The following is a 20,892-nucleotide window of genomic DNA, read 5'->3' as shown; positions in this document are numbered from 1 at the left end:
GTGCTACTATAAAACATAAAGCACGTGTTAATGACTTTGGGACTGGGGGGTGGGGAGTGAAAGTTGGAAGGGCCTTGAGGAGACTGTTAGCAGAAGCCTAATGGCCTTCACAGAAGCTGTCTTGGTGAGGGTTTAAGAAAAGTGAGAAAAATATTTTTGGAACCTGGAGGAAAAAGGGATCTTTGTATGTAGTGGCAGAAGTTTATCAAAATTGTCACCCATGGTAAGACGTGGAAAATAGAAAATTAGGTATAGCTATACCTAATGAACTGATGGATTTAGCTAAAGACAGTACTAAGCAGAACGTTCACAAGTGCCAACTGCTTCCTTTTAGCAGAGTATGATAAGGATAGCGCCAAGCTTCTGAAAGACAAACAAACCGAAAAAAACTGTTTAGCTTTCAAGCAAAATTTGAAGGAAATATAAAGGAGCTAGTAAAAAAAAAAAAAAAAAAAGGAGCTAGTACTTGGTGGGTTAAAAAATAAGACTGTTTCTCATTCTCAGCCTCTCCAGTTAGCAACGATCCTTTAAGACCTCAGAAAGATCTCAGGAGGTGCTCCTCACAGAACTTTTTATACTGAGAAAAGGCCCACTAAGGACCTTAAGAGTATGCATTCCACATTCTTTTTATTAAACAACAGGGCAACTGAGAATCTTAGGGGTTTGAGACCACAGCAGCCTCACAGGGAGCCCAAAATTGGAGAAGAGCTTATTCTGATCAGATTTGTGGGTGTGGCTCTTGTCTAATGGAGAACACCCCAGTAAGACCCACAAGAAACCCACAGAGTCATTAAGATGAAAAACAGGCTGGCCTGGATTTAAAGGTGAAGAGTATAAAACAAATAGAGGTTTTGGGCCTCTAGAACCTCTACAGACAGAAAGCAGTCTGAGAAAACGATTCAGCTGCCAACAGGCGACACATCTGGAAAAGGAAGGATGGGGCTTCCCTGGTAGCGCAGTGGTTAAGAATCCACCTGCCAATGCAGGAGACATGGGCTCGAGCCCTGGTCTGGGAAGATCCCACATGCCGTGGAGCAACTAAGCCCGTGCACCACAACTACTGAGCCTGCGCTCTAGAGCCCGCGAGCCACAACTACTGAGCCCACGTGCTGCAACTACTGAGCCCACGCGCCTAGAGCCCGTGCTCCGCAACAAGAGAAGCCACCACAATGAGAAGCCCGCGCACAGCAACCAAGATCCAGCACAGCCAAAAATAAATAAATTAATTAATAAACAGAAAAGGAAGGATGATTCAAAGGGTGAAACCTGAAGCCCAGAGGGTAGAACCAAGAGCTATGGAGAGGGACTTCCCTGGCGGAGCAGTGGTTAATACTAAGCGCTTCCACGGCAGGGGGCTCGGGTTTGGGGAACTAAGATCCTACATGCTGCGCAGTGCAGCCAAAAAAAAAAAGAGCTATGGAGAAACATTCCCAAGCAAGAAGACTAAGTCCTAATTAAGCAAGCAGCAACATGTGTCAGTTGGATTTGACATTTGTTATGAACAGTGACTGCTGTGTGCCTCTTTGGATGGGAGTGTCACACTATATTGTGTGTAGGGTATATGGGGAACAGATAACTTGTCTCTTTAGTTCACAGGTCTTTAGACTAAAAGGAAAAGCACTTAAGGAACTGTACCCAACAGACCACATTCAAGATGTCTTACCTGCAAAGGGATCTGACTTGATGGCAAGATCCTGGTCCGTTAGTCTAAGCCTGATGCTGTGATGGGATGAGGTTTTGGAGGGTTATGAGGAAGGCTGTGAATGTATTTACATGTGGGAGGAATGCAAGTTGTCACGGCTACAAGGCAGACTGTATTGTCCAAAACTGACTACAACAATATTTCCTGTAACACATGCTCTTCCAGAAACTTGCTACTCCTCCAGCAAACTGAGCCCTTCCCTGGAACAAGGGCATGCCTTAGTTACTAATTTACTAATAGAGGGCAGTGAAAGTGAGGCTCTGTGACTTCTGAGACCAAGACATAAAGGGGATACAGTTTCTGCCTGGCTCTGCCCCTCATCACACTTGCTCTTGGAACACAGCCGCCAAACTGGGAGGAAACCCAGACACACATGTAGGTGTTCCAGCCAACAGACCCACTGAGGTCTCAGCTGCAGCCAGTATCAGCTGTCAGACACGGGAGTGAGGAAGCCTTTGAGATGACTCTAGCCCCAGCCACGGCCTGACTACAACCTCACGAGGGACACAAAATGCCCAGCTGAGGCCAGAAACCCCCAGAACTGAGGGAGGCAGTCAATAAATCTTTTACCCCAAGCTCAAGGTGCCTTAGCAAACCAAAACAGGTTCTTTATCAACTCATGGATTTAAACACTTCTGATGAACTTAAACGAGTTGCAACTGTTATCCTTTTGAAAACTCAAATTGTCCCATTTCTGGCTAATGGATGCTACTTCAAGTTTATTATATATTATTTTATATTACTTTAATTATATATATATATATTTAAGTCTAGCTCTGTATATATCAGGCCATCTGCAACTGCCTGGTGTTGAGTGTTTTGTTTTTTTCTCTGTGTGGTAAAAATCGCTTATAAAATTCACCATTTTAAAGTGTACGTTTCAGAGGCATTTAGTACATCCACAATGCTGTACAACCATCAGCGTTACCTAGCTCTGGAACAGTTTCATCACTCCAAAAGTAAACTCCTGTACCAACTAGGCAGTCTCCCCATTTTCCCTTCTCCCCAGCTCCTGTCAGCCACTATCTACTTTCTGGCTCTACATTGGCAGGTGGATTCTTAACCACTGCACCACCAGGGAAGCCCCAAAACAGTTTTTAATTTTGTGAAATCCAATTTATCTTGTGTCTTTTGGTGTCACGTGTAAGAAACCACTTCCAAATCCAAAGTCTACCTTCAGAACCCTCTTTCTTAAGCACCAAACTAAACTCTCTTTATTTATATAAACTAAACGTCCTAACTTTAACACACAAAATACTGGACACTTCTTAGTTCTGGAATACCTTTTTATTAATAATAACCAACAATGTAGAAAAGACAATACTGTTTCAAAACAATTTGCCTTGACATATAGCCTTGTAATAAATGTTATAAGCTTAGCATTGCTGCTTCCAACCTATAGAAACATGATTTTAACAAACAAAACCCCAAAAAGCAAGTTAAAACACACAATTCCCATGTAATGTTCTTGCAAAGACCACTTATTCCTTAGCTCTTCCAAATTAAAGTGAACATATAAAGAGAAACCACAATCCTGGAAACAGAGACTATAATACAAGTCCCCTCATGTGAACCCTATCTGGAGGTTGCAGGTTTCCCTTCTAGATGTGGCCGTTTGGTGTAACTGACATTTCGGTTTTGAGATTTGTAATAAGGATTCCTCCCACACAAACAAAAGGTATCCCGAAGTTAATGGCAAGTTCTACATTTAAATTACAGATTAATATCCAACAACTCTTTCTATAGTTGACTAAAAATATTTTATAGGAATCATGCATTAAGGTTAAAAATATATCACATACACAAATCCAATTAAGTTTGGCAAGAAAGCAGTATTATTTCCCAGTAAAAACATATTCTATAGGAGAAAAAGTGCTTTTCAGTTATGACAAGGAAATAGCAGACATTCATCAGTATGGCAAAAGCAGGAAGGTGATATTTCTCTAGTTTTCTCTGCATATATGTGTGAAAATATATATTACCTATACACTCTCAATCTTCTGTTCTAAGTTATGATGTAAAATGTATTTCAAAATGGTTTGAAAGCAATTGGTCCAGAGAAATGAAAATGAAGAATAATAAAAAAGGATTCTAGACTTCCCTGGTGGCGCAGTGGTTAAGAATCTGCCTGCCAATTCAAGAGATATGGGTTCCAGCCCTGGCTGGGAAGATCCCACATGCCGCAGAGTAATTAAGCCCCCGAGCCACAACTACTGAGCCCGCATGCCACAAATACTGAAGCCCAAGCACCTAGAGCCTGTGCTCTGTAACAAGAGAAGCCACTGTAATGACAAGCCCACGCACCACAACGAAGAGTAGCCCCCGCTCGCTGCAACTAGAGAAAAGCCTGTGTGCAGCAATGAAGACCCAACACAGCCAAAAATTAAAACAATAAATTTATTTTAAAAAAAAAGGATTCTAATATGCATAGAAGCAAACAAGCTGCATCATATACTAAACTACTTTCTACCACGTGTGCCTCACTACCTACATCTATTATTGAGTAACAGTGTTTTATAACCCTAATGAAAAGAAAGAATTCCAGAAGATGACAGCTAAAAATGTCCACACACAAGTTCAGTCCTAAATTAGCCCTGATATCAAACTTGGTCTTAGTTAAATAAGCTAGCTTGGTCAACCCTCAAAAATAATGTTTCTTTCGCTTTTTCAAAATTATAAGCAGATAAGATCAATGCACGTGCAGATGACCACTCCCAAATTTGTAGTCTGGGAGAGGGCCAGGCTAGGCTGAAAGCCCAGGTCCTCCAAACCCAAGGCCCACCTCAAAAAAGGCTGGGCCTGGCCATGCAGTCCTGGGACTAAAAGAAGACAGATGGTGTTAGGTCTGGGAAGTAAAGTGAGGAAGAATCAGAGCTCTGAAGCTCATTTCTGGGAAAGAAAGAAAGAGCAATTCATTTCTGCTGAATACCCACATGTAAGGAATTTAAGGATGATTAAGTCCACACATTGAGGATAAGCTAGATGCCAGCCGTGACGGTAAATTTTTTATGTCAACTTGGAGGGTGTTTTTGGATGAAATTAACATTTGAATCAATGAACTATGAATAAAACAGGTTGCCTTCCATAATATGGGTGGGCCTCAGACAGTCAATGGAAGACCTGAATAGAACAAAAAGACCAGTCTCCCCAAGCCAAGAGGGAATTCTCCGGCAGAATGCCTTCAGACTGGAACTGCACCATCGGCTCTCCTGGGTCTCCAGTTTGCCAGCCTTCAGACTGAAAATGCACCACAAGCTCCTCTGGGACTGTGCATATCAAGCCTGCCAGCCTCCACAACTGCATGGGCCAATTCCTTATAGTAAATCTTTCTATCTACATGCACATCCTATCGGTTCTGTTTCTCTGGAGAGCTTCTAAAACCTATGGAGGTTTAAGTTTAAGGGAGGTCACATCCACTTGCAGAAATTAAGAAAAATTCACAGAACACATTTATTCTTTCATTCAAACATGTCATTCTTTCATTCAAACAGGTCACAAATGACACATCTTTATTTACTGAGCACCTATTAGGAGCTGGGACTGGATACAGTCCCTTTGAGGAGCTTCCATTTTAATGTGGAAAATACACAATAAATACACAGTATGTCAGGTGGTGGTAGGGGCTACAAAGTAAAACCAAGTAGGGTAAGGGTAAGTTCAGAGTGATGCAAAGGAGAGAGTGGTCAGAGGTCTGTTTTAGATAGGGAAGGCCTCTCTGAAGGGAAGGTGATAGCTGAGAAAATATCTGAAGGGAGTGAGAGCTAAGCAAAGATGTGTGGGAGAACTTCAGGGTAAACAGCAAATGAAAAGGCAGTGAGAAGAAGAGAATGAGGCCGAGTAGAAAAATAAGACATGCAAAGAGCCAGATCATGAAGGGCCCAGGGGTCACGGTAAAGACTTTAGATTTTACTCTGATGAGACGGGCTGTCACGGGAGGGCATGACATGGTCTGTATGCTTTTTTAAAGGCCTTTGTTAACAACTAGGTGAAGAACTGACTCTAGGAGGGCAACAGTAAAAGCCAGAAGACATTTAAGAAGATGGTGTGTGGTGTGGGGCTTCCCTGGTGGCGCAGTGGTTGGGAGTCCGCCTGCCGATGCAGGGGACACGAGTTCATACCCCGGTCCAGGAAGACCCCACATGCCGCGGAGCGGCTGGGTCCGTGAGCCATGGCTGCTGAGCCTGTGTGTCCAGAGCCTGTGCTCCACAACGGAAGAGGCCGCGGCAGTGAGAGAGGCCCGTGTACAGCAAAAAAAAAAAAAAAGCAGATGGTGTGATGGAGTGGAAAGGATTTTGACAAAATCAAACAAGAATTTAGAAATTTGAGTACAAAGTTCAAAAGCAGAGGCTAGACAATCATCTGCTTAGGGATTAAAATTCTGAGAACTGATGTAATCCCAGTAAGAGAGCATATAAAGAGATGGGACAGTATCATTACATGCCTCTTAGAATGGCCAAAATCCCCAACACTGACCACAACCAAATGCTGGTGAGGCTGTGGAGCAACAAGAACTCTCATTCACTGCTGCTGGGAATGCAAAACGGTACAGCCATTTTGGAAGATAGAGGGGCAGTTTCTTACAAAACAAAGCATATTCTCACCAGATGATCCAGCATATGTGCTCCCTGGTATTTACACAAAGGAGCTGAAAATGTATGTCCACGTAAAAACGTGCACTGAAAAGTTTACTGCATCTTTATTCTTAACTGCCGAACCTTGGAGGCAACCAAGATGTCTTTCAGTAGGTGAATGGATAAATAAACTGTGGTACAGCCAGACAATGGAATATTTTTCAGCACTAAAAAAATGATCCATCAAGCCATAAAAAGACATGGAGGAACCTGAAGTATACTAAGTGAAAGAAACCAATCTGAAAAGGCTACATTCTGTATGATTCCATCTATATGACATTCTGAAAAAAGCAAAACTATGGAGACGGTAAAGAGACTGGTGGTTGCCAGGAGGTGGGGCTAGGCAAGTGATGAATTGGTGGAGCACAGAGGATTTCCAGGACAGTGAAAATACTCTATATGATACCATAGTGATGCATACATACCATCATACATGTGTCTTAATCCACAGAACGTACAACATCAAAAGAGAATGCCAGTGTCAACAACGGATGTTGGGTGATTATGATATGTCAATGTAGGTTCATCAATTGTAACAAATGTAACACTCCGGTGGCAGACGTTAATACAGGGGGAGGCTATGCATCCCTCAGGCACAGGGTATATGGGGAATGCCCTCTAGTTTGCTGTGAATCTAAAACTGCTCTGAAATAATGTCTTAAAAGAAAAGAGAAAGAGGGAGAGGGGGAAAGTTCATTGGGGTACCAGAGTTCCTAGAGGGACAAGAAGAAGTCGACTCAACAAAGGAAAATAAAAGAGATGAAGGGTAAAATGGGACCCAAGATACTACATGAGAAGAGCAAAAAGAGTTTCACAACGCAACAGGAGCAAATACTATAGAATGAATGAGGAGATAAGAAGAATAAACCAATGAATTTTTCAAGATAGCAGCTTTAGGAAGGTAAGAAATCTTGGTTGCAGGCTAGAAAAGGGTTCATATTTTAATATGAAGTTTTAACCAGTTTTCTCCTAATTTCCTAATTGGGATCCCATTAAGTGGAAAATATTTTGATAAAGGCAAGGAAGGAAAAAGTAGTTTTGGACTTCAGGGCAGACAGAGACAGATCAGTGACAACCATGATGTAACAAGACTGGGCCTGAAAGGAGAGCTCCGAAAACATACCTCACCAGTTCTGCCCTGAAAGGCAGTTACGCTTCCTCCAACCTCCTAGCCCCACTTGGGCAGTATGATAGGCCAGATTCTAAGTCGGCTTCCATGATCTCTGCCCCCTGCAGTTAAGCCCATGATTAGAGTAGTATGGCAAAAGGGATTTTGCAGATGTAATTAGGTTTCTAATCAGTTGACTTGAACTAATCAAAAGGGAGTTACCCAGGTGGGCCTGGCCTAATCACATAAGCCGTTTAAATCTGGGTCTGGAGATCAGAAACAGGGAAGTTAAGAGAAATTTTGAAGTCTAAGAGACAAGCTCCTGGTAGCCTGCAAGAAAGTAAACATCTGTGTTACAAACTGCCTCTGAGCAGACAGCCCCCAGGAAGGGTGAGGTGACAGCTAGCAAGAAAACAGGGACTTCAGCCCTACAGCTGCAAGGGACTGAATTCTGCCAACAAACTGAAGGAGCTTAGAAGAGAAGCTCCAAATGAGAACCACAGCAGGGAAAACACTTTGCATCCTTGTGTGACAACGAGCAGAGAACCCCGACCATTCATGTCCAGAAACACTAAGATAATAAATGTGTTGTTTTAAGCTACTCAATCTGTGGCACCTGTTATAAAGCAACAGAAAACTAACACTACCCCGCACTTTCCTACAGAAGAGACTACTTCTCCTACCCTGGAAACGAAAGGGGAGATAAGCAAACTTGAAAAAAAAAAAAGCTTGACTTTTATTTCTAACTCGCTGTGCCCAGGGAGTTTGCTCAATTGCTTGAGTCACAGTACCTGTTTTGCAAATACCACATTTTGCCAAAATACCAATTTTCTTTACATTGTGAGCAATGGGAATAGGTTTCCTTTTTTAATTTCAGAAAATTACTTTAATAATTATGCAGAAATAAAAATAACTGGGTGTCTGGGCTCCTTGAATGTCTGCCAAAGTCGTCCCAGCACCTGAAGACACAGATCCTCAGGCTAATCTCAGAAATGAGCACAAGGTCATGACGCCTAACCTTCCTCGAGTACCAGGTGTTCGAGCTCCATAAATTACAATCTTTCATTAGCTCAAGAAGTGTTCTCCGCTACGAAAAGAAAGGCAGCCCCTCCTGATTAATTACAATCTTGACACCCCCCCCCCCCAAAATGCGGACTCTAGCAGTCCAGGCACCTCCTTATTAAGATGCAACAAGCCAAGGCTATGCATGTCCTGCTGGGAACTGCAGTTTTCCGTCGACCTTCAACCACTGGCTGCGCGAAACCTATCAAGCGCCCAACCGGCGACCCGGGCGCCAGCAGCCTCAATTGGTCCTAGACTGGGGCAGCGCGGGGCTGATTGGATGGCATGTCCCCGAAGCCGTGCCTCCCGTCCTACGCCCGCCTCCCCGCCACCTTCTCTTCTCCACGCCCCATCCCTATTCAGCAATAACCCTCAAGTCATTCCAGTCCATCGAACTGCCGAATTGACTGCCTCGAGGGCTCACCCCGGACTCTCGCGATAAGGGCGGCCCTGAGGCACGCCTCTGTCCCCAGGCCTAGGCAGAGCCAAAGCCTCCCTTATTTTCCGCCGGCTGCCGGGAGTCAGTTTCACCACGCGCTCTCTCCCGGCGCCCGCGTCCTCACCTGGGCGGTGGAGGTCACGCCGGATAACTGACAGGCTCGCAGCATCTCTGCGGGGCTGACCGCGCTGCAGGTGTAAGTGGGAGCTAGGGCGGCGGCGCAAGTAGGGGAAACCTTGCGTCCGTGCGTGCTTGCGTCCGTGCCGCCTCTCCGCGCCGGGCGTACCGGAAGGGCAGCCAACGCCACTGCGCACGCGCAGCTCCCTCTCGCCCGTGTCCAGGCCGCTGGGAAAGGGTGGGCCCTGCTTAGACGGAAGGGGCGATTTCTCCTTCCGGGTCGCGCTCGGGGCTCTTGGCTGTTACCCCAAGCTCGGGTTACTGGGTGATTGAGGTGGGTAGCAGTGCGTCTGGACCTCGGGCTCTGGTCCGCGCGGAAACCGGGCAGGTGTGACTCCGGAGAATTCAAACAAGAAAGCATCTCAGCTGTTTCTGTCAGCTGGATATTTCGTAGAAAGGAATGGATTTGCCCAAAGTTACGTAAACAGTGGTGTTGTCTCGGTTTGCGCGTTCTGTTCGTTTGGCAGCCCTTCTTCCGGGAGTCATCCTGCTTGTGGGAGACTGGGTGAAAGAACACTGGGGAGATCTTTGTGCAGAATGTGTCGTTCAGGAATCTAATAAATAGCACAGCAGGAATAGAAACCCTGATTCTTCGGGTTCCACAGCTTCTACTCCTTCATATTAAACCACACCGCTTTCTTCACCAAGTTTTTATTTTAGAAAGATAATTTTGGTCGCAATCTGTGGGATGGATGGGAAGATGAGGTCAGTGCAGAAACACTGTTCAAAGTATTCCACTGAGCCTGTAATCAAGGTAACACACGTTAAATACTGAACACCGTATTCAATGCTATTAGTACTAATTATGATCTTACCGTCAATATATCGTAGAAACTAAATAACTTGTGTGTCTCTTGCGTTTGCAAAGTACTTTTGAGGGGACTGCGTTCTACTTTGGTGGGAATAAGACTGAATTGACGCCCTGCATTCAGTCTGTGCTTTTCCTGGAGTTTCTTTTCTGAGGAGAAGGGCCGAAAAAGGGCCCTTCCAGGGCGCGGCGCTGGGTTGCCACATTTGGGAGCGTCGCCTGGAGTTGGGCGCACAGCCTCCCGCCGCCCTGCCGTTGGGCTGGTGGAGGCCGCAGCGCTGTTAGGGTTGCATCAGTTTTCCTGTTTGCACTATTTCTTTTTGTAACCATGGCCCCGTCTTAAGTATTTCCAACTGAGAAACGAAACCTCAGGAAACCGAAACTTAACCAGCCGCTCTCGCTTCTGTAACTACGCTTGCTGACCCCCTTGTAATCATCCAACCAATCAGACGGCGTGTCTTTGTTTAAAGGTTAACCAATCAGTACTCCCCAGCCCTGGAAAGTCCCGAACTTGATTGTACCTATCTGTAAAAGAGCTGAACTAAACTCCATCGGGACCTCTTAGCGCCACCGGCAACGAGTGCGCAGAGGTCCAGGTTCGAACCTGCGATAAATGACCCTTGCCGCTTGGCTTTGACTCTCGACTCTGGTGGTCTTGTGGAGGGGTCTCGCGACCGTGGGCATTTCATTTGGGGGCTCGTCCGGGATGCCCCCGAGCCCACCAGACATCAGGTCAACGGGTCATCGCTGACAACCGATCGGTAAGTAAGCCGGCTCAGGGTACCTTCTGTTTTGGGGACTAGGACAGTCCTGGCGGACGCGCTATAGGACACCTAGTCGGGTGTGGTTGGAGACGGCCACCACGACACATCTGGGGCTGATAGCCCATCTGAAGCGCGCACGCGATAACCTCCCCTTCCTCCTTTTACAGGCTCCGCTACTGGGACGGCTCTTAATCACTTTCGTTTTCAGAGTAACCTTCTCTAACCAGTCTCTTCCAGCACCCAGACATGGGCCAAGCACAGAGTACCCCCCTCTCCCTCCTTCTCGCTGATTTCGGGGATGTAAAGTCCCGAGGACACAACCTCAGTCTGGACATCCGGAGAAAAAAACTAATTACCTTCTGCCGCTCTGAATGGCCAACTTTCGGGGTTGGCTGGCCCACCGAGGGTACTTTTTGTCTTCCTATAATCCTAAAAGTTAAATCTAGAGTTTTCTTGCCAGGAAAAGAAGGCCATCCAGACCAGATCCCCTACATCCTGGTATGGCAGGACCTGACAGAAAAGCCACCTCCCTGGATGACCCCCTTTTTGTCATCAGGGTCATGTAAGATCCTTGCGGCCCGACCAACTAAACCTCCCAAGCCTCAGGCCCCAACTGCACCCATACTCTCTGATAGCCAAGACCTCCTTCTCCTAGACCCCCCCCCATATCAACCTCCTCCTTTGGCCCCACAACCGGTCCCCCTTCCTGCTCCTGGCCCTGCTCCTCTCCCCTTGGTAGAACCTCCTGCGGCCCCTCCCGAGGGGCCACCCAGGTCAGAACCGGAGAACCGAGAGGCAGAAGCACTACCGGTCCTCCTGCCCAATGAAAATAACTCCCATGGGCCGGCTGGACGCACCCGTGGACGCAATCAGCGCGACCCAGGGTTCCGCCATCCGGATTCCACCATAGCCCTACCCCTGCGAGAAATAGGCCCTCCCGATGAGACAGGGAACCCCCGACTCCAGTATTGGCCATTCTCTACCAGTGACTTATATAATTGGAAAACCCAGAATGCCCGCTTCTCTGATAATCCTAAAGACTTGACAGCTCTTCTAGATAGCGTTATGTTCACTCATCAGCCCACCTGGGATGACTGCCAACAGCTCCTCCGGATCCTATTCACTACCGAAGAACGAGAGCGAATCCAGCTGGAGGCGAGAAAACTGGTTCCTGGAGATGATGGTCAACCCACCGCTAACCCTGACCTCATCAATGCAGCCTTTCCCTTAACTCGCCCCCCCGCAGGATGAATGGGACTATAACACCGGAGAAGGTAGGGGACGACTGCTCATTTATCGCCAGACTCTAATGGCGGGTCTCCGGGCTGCCGCGCGCAAGCCCACTAATTTGGCCAAGGTATATTCAATTATACACGGTAAAACAGAAAGTCCCTCCTCTTACTTAGAAAGATTAATGGAAGCCTTTAGGCAGTATACCCCTATGGATCCAGAGGCCCCCGAAAATCAGGCTGCCACTGTAATGTCCTTCGTTAACCAGGCAGCCCCTGATATTAAAAAGAAACTCCAGAAGTTAGAAGATCTGGAGGGCAAACAGATACAGTATCTACTCCGTATCGCCCAGTGCGTCTTTAATAACCGAGACGCCCCAGAGGATAAACAACTTAAAGCCACTGAGAAAATGACTAAGGTCCTGGCCGCCATTGTTCAGAAAGATCAAGAGGGCCCCCCAGCCACTCGGCCTCCCAGGCGACCATTGGACAGAGATCAATGTGCCTATTGCAAGGAAAAGGGCCACTGGGCTCGGGAATGCCCCAAGAAAAGGCAGCCACGCCCCAACCAGAGGCAATGGCAACCGAAGGCCACCCCAGTCCTATTTACACATGATGCAGAGTAGGGGGGACGGGGTTCGGACCCCCTCCCCGAACCCAGGGTAACCCTACAAGTGGAGGGGAAACCAGTCCAATTCCTGGTGGATACGGGGGCACAGCATTCGGTCTTGGTTAAGCCCCACGGGAAAGTTTCTAACAAATCCTCCTGGGTCCAGGGAGCTACGGGAGTCAAACATTACCCCTGGACCACTCAGAGAACTGTGGACTTGGGCACGGGAAGAGTAACCCATTCCTTTCTGGTCATTCCCGATAGCCCTTGCCCCTTACTGGGGAGAGACTTGCTCACTAAAATGGGAGCACAAATTCATTTTCGGCCAGAGGGGCCAATCGTAACAGACCCTCACGACCAACCCATATCTGTGCTCACCCTGAACTTAGAAGATGAGTACCGACTTCACCAGGAACCACCCTCCCAAAATCAAGATATAGAGTCATGGCTTCAGCAGTTCCCCGAAGCATGGGCAGAAACAGGTGGGATGGGACTAGCCAAACATCGCCCAGCCCTATTCATAGAGATCAAACCAGGAGCAGATCCTGCACGTGTCCGACAGTATCCCATGCCCCTAGAGGCCAAGACTGGTATCACTCCTCATATTCGCCGGCTTCTTGACCTGGGGATACTGCGTCCCTGCCAGTCGGCCTGGAATACACCCCTGCTGCCAGTCCGCAAACCTAACAGTAAAGACTACCGCCCAGTGCAGGACCTGAGAGAAGTTAACAGACGGGTCATAGACATCCATCCTACTGTGCCCAATGCATATACTCTTTTGAGCGCCCTTAGTCCAGGAAAACAATGGTATACTGTGCTGGACCTCAAAGATGCCTTTTTTAGTTTACCCTTGGCGCCCAAAAGTCAAGAACTCTTTGCCTTCGAATGGTCGGATCCCTAGAGAGGCATAAACGGACAACTCACCTGGACCAGACTTCCCCAAGGATTCAAAAATTCGCCCACCTTGTTTGATGAGGCCCTACACGAGGATCTCAGTGAGTACCGGAGACAAAACCCCAATGTAACCCTCCTGCAGTATGTTGATGATCTCTTAATACCTGCTGAGACCGCTGAAGCCTGCCTGCAGGGAACCAGAAACCTCCTACAGACCCTCGGCACCCTGGGATACCGGGCCTCTGCCCAGAAAGCGCAGATCTGCAGGCCTGAGGTAACTTACCTGGGGTACCTATTGAAAGGGGGGCAACGATGGCTCACAGATGCACGGAAGGAAACCGTCCTCCGCATCCCCAGACCCACCACGCCTCGACAGGTGAGGGAATTTTGGGGGTCAGCGGGGTTCTGCCGTTTATGGATACCCAAATTTGCTGAAATGGCCAAACCGCTATACTTAGCCACCAAAGAGCAGACGCCCTTTAAATGGACAGAGGAGGCTGAGCAATCATTTCAGCAGATCAAAACTGCCTTGCTATCTGCACCCGCCCTGGGTCTCCCTGATGTCTCCAAACCCTTCCACCTCTTTGTGGATGAAAGCAAAGGCATAGCTAAGGCCGTGTTGACCCAGCCCCTCGGTCCTTGGCCCAGGCCTGTCGCTTACCTATCAAAGAAATTGGACCCAGTGGCTGCCGGCTGGCCTCCTTGCCTCCAGATGATCGCCGCCACGGCCCTAATGGTAAAGGATGCTGACAAACTATGGGGCAGAGTTGCATGTCACCACCCCCCACGCCATCGACGGGGTTCTCAAACAGCCTCCCGACCGATGGATGAGCAATGCTCGACTGGTCCACTACCAGGGTCTACTGTTAAATCCCCTCAGAATCAGCTACACTCCGCCGCGGGCATTAAACCCTGCCTCCCTATTACCTGACCCAGATTTGGACTCCCCACTCCATGACTGTGCAGAGGTACTGGCCCAGATCCATGGGGTTCGGGAAGACCTACGTGACCAGCCCCTACCGGATGCACAAGTCACATGGTTCACTGACGGCAGCAGCTTTGTCCAGCAAGGTCAGAGGTATGCGGGGGCAGCGGTAACATCAGAAACTGAGGTGATATGGGCAGAGACTCTCCCCCCGGGGACCTCAGCCCAAAAAGCTGAATTAATTGCCCTGACCCAAGCTCTCAAGATGAGCAAAGGCCAAAAAGCCACCCTATACACAGACAGCCGGTATGCTTTCGCTACCGCACATATACATGGGGCAATATACCGAGAGCGGGGACTACTCACAGCAGAGGGCAAAGACATCAAGAACAAAGAGGAAATCCTGGCCTTGCTAGCGGCCATATGGGAACCCAAAAAGCTAGCCATTGTACACTGCCCGGGGCATCAAAAACCCACGAATCCAGTCGCCCGAGGCAACAATTTGGCAGACCAGACGGCTCGAAAGGCGGCACACACTCCAATACCATTACTTCCCCTGCAACTGCCGGATCCAGGGCCCCGGGAACTACCGCCCCAACCCGACTACTCGGAGGATGACATCAGATGGATGAGCAAGCTCCCTCTAACCCAGGTTAGAGACGGATGGTGGCGGGACGCTAAGAACAATATCCTCCTTCCTGAGAAACTAGGAACCCTGGTCCTTGAACGGATCCACCGTAGCACCCACTTGGGCGCCCGACGGCTACAGGATCTTATCAGGCAGACTGGACTTAAAATTAAAAATGTCTCCGAGAAGACTGAACGACTGGTTGCTGACTGTGCAGTCTGCCAACTCCATAATGCCAGCACCCACCCGTCAACCACTGGCATCCGGGAAAGAGGAAACCAGCCCGGAGCCTACTGGGAAGTGGACTTCACGGAGGTAAAGCCTGGCAAATATGGGTATAAATATTTACTGGTGTTTATAGATACCTTTTCAGGTTGGGCTGAGGCATTCCCAACCAAGAAAGAGACTGCACAAATAGTAGCTAAGAAACTACTAGAAGAGATCCTGCCCAGGTATGGCTTTCCAGTTATGATAGGGTCCGACAACGGGCCAGCCTTCGTTTCTAAGGTAAGTCAAGATCTGGCTTCCATACTTGGGGCTAATTGGAAATTACATTGTGCATACCGCCCCCAGAGTTCAGGACAGGTAGAAAGAATGAATAGAACTCTAAAAGAGACCTTGACTAAATTGACCATGGAGACTGGCGCTAACTGGGTAGTCCTACTCCCCTACGCTCTGTTTAGGGTGCGAAATTCCCCCTATAAGCTAGGATTTACTCCCTACGAAATAATGCATGGTAGGCCTCCTCCTATCATCCCTAACCTAAAGACTAACCTTATCCAATTGGACCCAGAAAATAATCTCCTGTCTTCCCTCCAAGCCTTACAGTGGACACACGAGACAATCTGGCCCAAACTAAAAGAGCTATATGCAACAGGACCCCCGCCTACTCCACACCAGCTCCGGCCAGGTGACTGGGTCCTTGTCAAACGCCATCGACAAGAGACCCTAGAACCCAGGTGGAAAGGACCTTACCAGATCATCCTGACAACGCCGACGGCCATCAAGGTGGACAGCATAGCTGCCTGGATCCATTACACCCACGTCAAGCCGGTGGACCCATTTTCTGACCTCATCAAGTCCACTAAAGCTGACGTCACCTGGACGGTTGACCGGAATAAGGACAATCCCTTCAAACTGACCTTGCGCCGTACCCTCCCCCATGATGACCAAGGTACTGCTGATAGCCCTAATGATAGTCCTAACCCTCAACCCTCGGGCCACGAGGGGAGGACTCGGCCCTTCCCCCGATAAGAATACTTTAATACAACAACTATATGGTGCACCGTGCGAGTGCAGGGGAGGTACTATGGAGGCTCCTGTTGTTCCTCGAGGGTATACTCATATGCAGGACTGCGGGGGCATAACTGCATATCTTGTGCAGGAATATAAGGGCACCGGGGCCTCTCAAAGCTGGCAATGCTACCATAAGCCTAAGCCACTCCCCCCTCGAGCCACTTGCCCCTGTTCTACCTTCCAGGAATCAATGCATAGCATGTGCTATACCTCTTACCAGCAATGTATAGGGGCCAATAACAAGACTTATTTCACAGCCATACTACAGAATAACAAAAGCCCCACCATTAGTGAGGGTAATAAATACCTTCAGGCTGGATGCACTGGCACCCCCGGGACCCCGGTATGCTGGAATACCAGGGCCCCCACACATATGTCAGACGGTGGGGGGCCCCAGGATGCAGTGCGCCAGATAGAAACCCGAAGACAAATAGAAGAGGTCTATCGGCATCTGTACCCACAGCTCAACTACCACCCCTAATTCTCCCTAAGGTCAATCCCTCTGAATTGGACCCCCAGACCATGACTATACTAGAAGCTACCTTTACACTTTTGAATGCCACCAACCCCAACTTAGCACAGGATTGCTGGCTCTGCCTTCTTCAAGGACCGCCCCGCCCTATAGCCATCCCCACCTTCGCCAATTTAAACATCAGCGAACGATGTAACCCTACTTTACTCCCCGAGCCGTTCCCCATACAATTTTCAAAATTTTCAACCACCTTTAATACCTCATGCTTTGTTAAGAACGATTCCCTCTCTAACGCCAGTATTGACTTGGGAATCCTTTCATCCACTGGATGTAGTCAGTATATCCCCGTGAACTCCTCCCTCTGTAGTCCTAACACCACTGTTTTTGTCTGTGGAAATAACCTAGCATACACCTATTTACCCCCGAATTGGACAGGGGTCTGCAACCTAGCCACCCTCCTCCCCAATGTAGACCTAATCTCGGGAGACACCCCATTGCCCATTCCCAGCTTTGACCTTTGGGCAGGGAGAACCAAACGAGCCATTACAGTCATACCCCTCCTGGTAGGATTAGGAATTACAGGAGCTGTGGCCACAGGAAGTACGGGTCTTGGGGTCTCCCTTCACTCCTATAATCAGCTGTCTAGGCAATTGATAGAAGATGTAGAAGCCCTCTCTGGTACCATTCAGGACTTACAGGACCAATTAGATTCATTGGCCAAGGTAGTCCTACAGAATAGGAGGGGCTTAGACTTGCTGACAGCTGAACAGGGTGGGATATGCCTCGCCCTAAAAGAAAAATGTTGTTTCTATGCAAATAAATCAGGCATTGTAAGAACCAAGATCCACCAGCTCCAGGAAGAACTAGCTCGCTGCGGCAGGAATTAGCGGATAATCCCCTTTGGTCAGGATTTTATGGGATGCTTCCCTTCCTCCTCCCCATCCTGGGCCCTCTGCTATGCCTCCTTCTCCTCTTCACTATAGGCCCCTGTATACTCAGTAGAGTCATAGATTTTGTCCGAGAAAAAATAAACGCAGTTCAGCTAATGGTATTAAGAACACAATATCAGCCCTACGAGGCCTTAGAAATTAAAGAAACTGAGCCTTAAGGACCCAAGATTGGCTCCTCTGGTTCATGAGAAAGGGGGGAATGAGGGGACTGCGTTCTACTTTGGTGGGAATAAGACTGAATTGACGCCCTGCATTCAGTCTGTGCTTTTCCTGGAGTTTCTTTTCTGAGGAGAAGGGCCGAGAAAGGGCCCTTCCAGGGCGCGGCGCCTGGAGTTGGGCGCACAGCCTCCCGCCGCCCTGCCGTTGGGCTGGTGGAGGCCGCAGCGCTGTTAGGGTTGCATCAGTTTTCCTGTTTGCACTATTTTTTTTTGTAACCATGGCCCCGTCTTAAGTATTTCCAATTGAGAAACGAAACCTCAGGAAACCGAAACTTAACCAGCCGCTCTCGCTTCTGTAACTACGCTTGCTGACCCCCCCTTGTAATCATCCAACCAATCAGACGGCGACTAGTGTCTTTGTTTAAAGGTTAACCAATCAGTACTCCCCACCCCTGGAAAGTCTCAAACTTGATTGTACCTGTCTATAAAAGAGCTGAACTAAACTCCATCGGGACCTCTTAGCGCCACCGGCAACGAGTGCGCAGAGGTCCAGGTTCGAACCTGCAATAAATGACCGTTGCCGTTTGGCTTTGACTCTCGACTCTGGTGGTCTTGTGGAGGGGTCTCGCGACCGTGGGCATTTCACTTTCAAGTCTTAACTAGGTACTCTATTGTAGTATGGTGTTCTCCCTAGAGGTACACAATGCTACTAAATCCCATTTGTAAAGTAGAGATATAGGTTTGAAAATTACCTAAAATGAAATAATGACTTATGTTTATATAGGTTCAGTGCTTTTCAGGGTACTTTTGTAATTACATTACACTCTGTATTTCATATCGCCATCACTTAATAGCCTCCAGAGCAGTCTTCCATCTTTTTTAGTAATTTTAATTATTGAACTGCTGTCCCCCTGCCCCCCATCTCATCCCTGCCCACTGCTGTCATGCTGGGTGATGACTTTTCAAAAACCTTGGCCATAAACCTTTCAAGGCCAGTGAACATTTTCCGTCTCTTCCAGCCATGTATGCCTTGAGCCTGAACATCATTAGCAACTTCTCCAGCTTCAAGATTTCAAACTCCAAAATTAATTTCTGTAGTCTCCTGACCTCTCGTTTAACCAAGTCGTTAATCCTCATCTTCCACGTGCGGTTTAAGATTTTTTTTTTCTTTTGCTTTAAAATGGACTCTCCTAAAGTAACTCAGAAGTTTAAATCACTCCCTTGTTCAAAAACATGCCACATGGCAGTGACTCCCACTGCCAATTCAAAGACCCTTAAGAAATGTCTCAGAGTACTTTTCCAGCCTGTGTGCATGTTCTATGGCTCAAAGTGGCCACCATAGATGGGAGCTCAAGATAGCAACAATAGCGGTTCAAGCTCATCACCCACTTGTCTACCCAAAAACTCGGAGAAACTGAAATATAACCAACTCAGTGGTTCTCAAAGTGTGGTACGGGAGGCCCTGGTCCGTGCGGAAGGCCCTGGTCCCTGGCGAGCCTGAGACCCTTTCAGAGGGTCCATAAAATCAAAACAATATGGGACTTCCCTGGTGGTCCAGTGGTTAAGAATCCTCCTTCCAATGCAAGGGACGTGAATTTGATCCCTGGTTGGGGCACTAAGATCCCACATGACACGGGGCAACTGAACCCATGTGCACTCTAGAGCCCGCACGCCACAACTAGAGAGCCCACGGGCCGCAGCTAAAAGATCCTGCTTGCCACAAAGAACATACAGCGTGCTGCAACTAAGACCCGACACAGCCAAATAAATAAATAAATATATTTTTAAAAAATCAAAACAGGGCTTCCGTGGTGGCGCAGTGGTTGAGAGTCCGCCTGCCGATGCAGGGGACATGGGTTCGTGTCCCGACCCGGGAAGATCCCACATGCCGCGGAGCCTGCGCGTCCGGAGCCTGTGCTCTGCAACGGGAGAGGCCACAACAGTGAGAGGCCCGCGTACCATAAAAAAAAAAATCAAAACAACCTTTGTAATATTAAGATATTATTTGCTGGTTTTACTCATTATACATAATTGTAGCGTTTTCCCAGAGACTACGTGACAAGTGATACCACAACAAATTGAATGCATAAGCAAATTTCAGAATCCAGCTTTCTATTAAGCCAGACCTTACAGAGATTTGCAAAAAGGTTAAACAATGCCACTCTTCTTGCTAATTTTTTAAAAAATTTTGAAATAGTTATTTTTCATAAAAATATCTGTGTCAATATGTAATAGGTCTTTTGGGGTTTTTTCGCTGCACCACGCCAGCATGCGGGATCTTAGTTCCCCTATCAGGGATCAAACCTGTGCCCCTGCAGTGGAAGCACAGATTCTTAACCACTGGACTGCCAGAGAAGTCCTTATAATTGTTGTTTTAAAATGAATTAATAAGTGCAATGGCAGAATACTTATTGCCCAGTAGGTCCACATTCTCCTAATCCCTGGAACCTGTGACTGTTACCTTACATGACAAAAAAGAACTTTGCAGGTGTGATTAAGAATCTTGAGATGGGGAGACTATTCTGAATTATCTGTGTGGACCCAACGTAATCACAAGTGACGGGGGAAGCAGGAGGGTCAGAATCAGAAAAGGAGGTGTGACAATGGAAGCAGAAGTCAGAGTGATGTGATTCTTGGCTTTGAAGATGGAAGGAGGCAAGAAGCCTCTAAAAGCTGGAAAACACAATGAAACAAACTCTCCTCTAGAGCCTCCAGAATGAACACAGCCCTGGATACCTTGATTTTAGCCTTGTGAAACCCATTTTGGACTTCTGACCTACAGAACTGTACGATAATGAACTTGTGTTGTTTTAAGCCACCTAATTTGAGTTAATTTGTTATAGCAGCAATAGGAAACTAGTACAATACGTATTTAAATTTTTTCTCAATTTTACTTTCCAATATAATACATTCTTACAGATATAATCCATATAATTACAAGCTCTTTGGGATCCACAATTTTTAAGCATGTAAACAGGTCCCAAGACCAAAAAGTTTGAAAACCACTGCTCTAAATAAATCCTGTGTCTCTCTGTCTTG

The 20,892-nt window shown here is 47.5% G+C and overlaps 2 protein-coding genes across 8 annotated transcripts in view; both read right to left on the bottom strand.

Annotated features, from left to right (window-relative positions):
* IMMT (inner membrane mitochondrial protein) overlaps positions 1-9,265 on the bottom strand; it is a 48,595-nt gene extending 39,330 nt beyond the window's left edge. For 2 of the 7 annotated variants that reach the window (XM_019942206.3, XM_073791168.1), the window contains exon 1: positions 9,067-9,246. In XM_019942206.3, the coding sequence (XP_019797765.1) occupies positions 9,067-9,111 (45 nt within the window). In that variant the 5' untranslated portion in view covers positions 9,112-9,246. Of the gene's footprint in view, positions 1-9,066 lie in introns of all 7 variants that reach the window. The other 5 variants (XM_073791173.1, XM_073791172.1, XM_073791169.1 and 2 more) reach the window with 5 other exon arrangements.
* Positions 9,266-9,755: 490 nt separating this feature from the next.
* The window catches only part of REEP1 (receptor accessory protein 1), a 136,256-nt gene continuing 125,119 nt past the window's right edge, over positions 9,756-20,892 (bottom strand). The window contains exon 8 of the mRNA XM_033838964.2: positions 9,756-9,862. Coding sequence (XP_033694855.1) covers positions 9,771-9,862 — 92 coding nt within the window. The 3' untranslated portion in view covers positions 9,756-9,770. The remainder of the gene's footprint in view (positions 9,863-20,892) is intronic.

The sequence above is a fragment of the Tursiops truncatus genome, chromosome 14 (genome assembly GCF_011762595.2).
Source record: "Tursiops truncatus isolate mTurTru1 chromosome 14, mTurTru1.mat.Y, whole genome shotgun sequence".
Lineage (NCBI taxonomy): Eukaryota > Metazoa > Chordata > Mammalia > Artiodactyla > Delphinidae > Tursiops > Tursiops truncatus.
The sequence above is the reverse complement of the archived record's forward strand: the minus strand, read 5'-3'. Positions and strand labels throughout refer to the sequence as shown.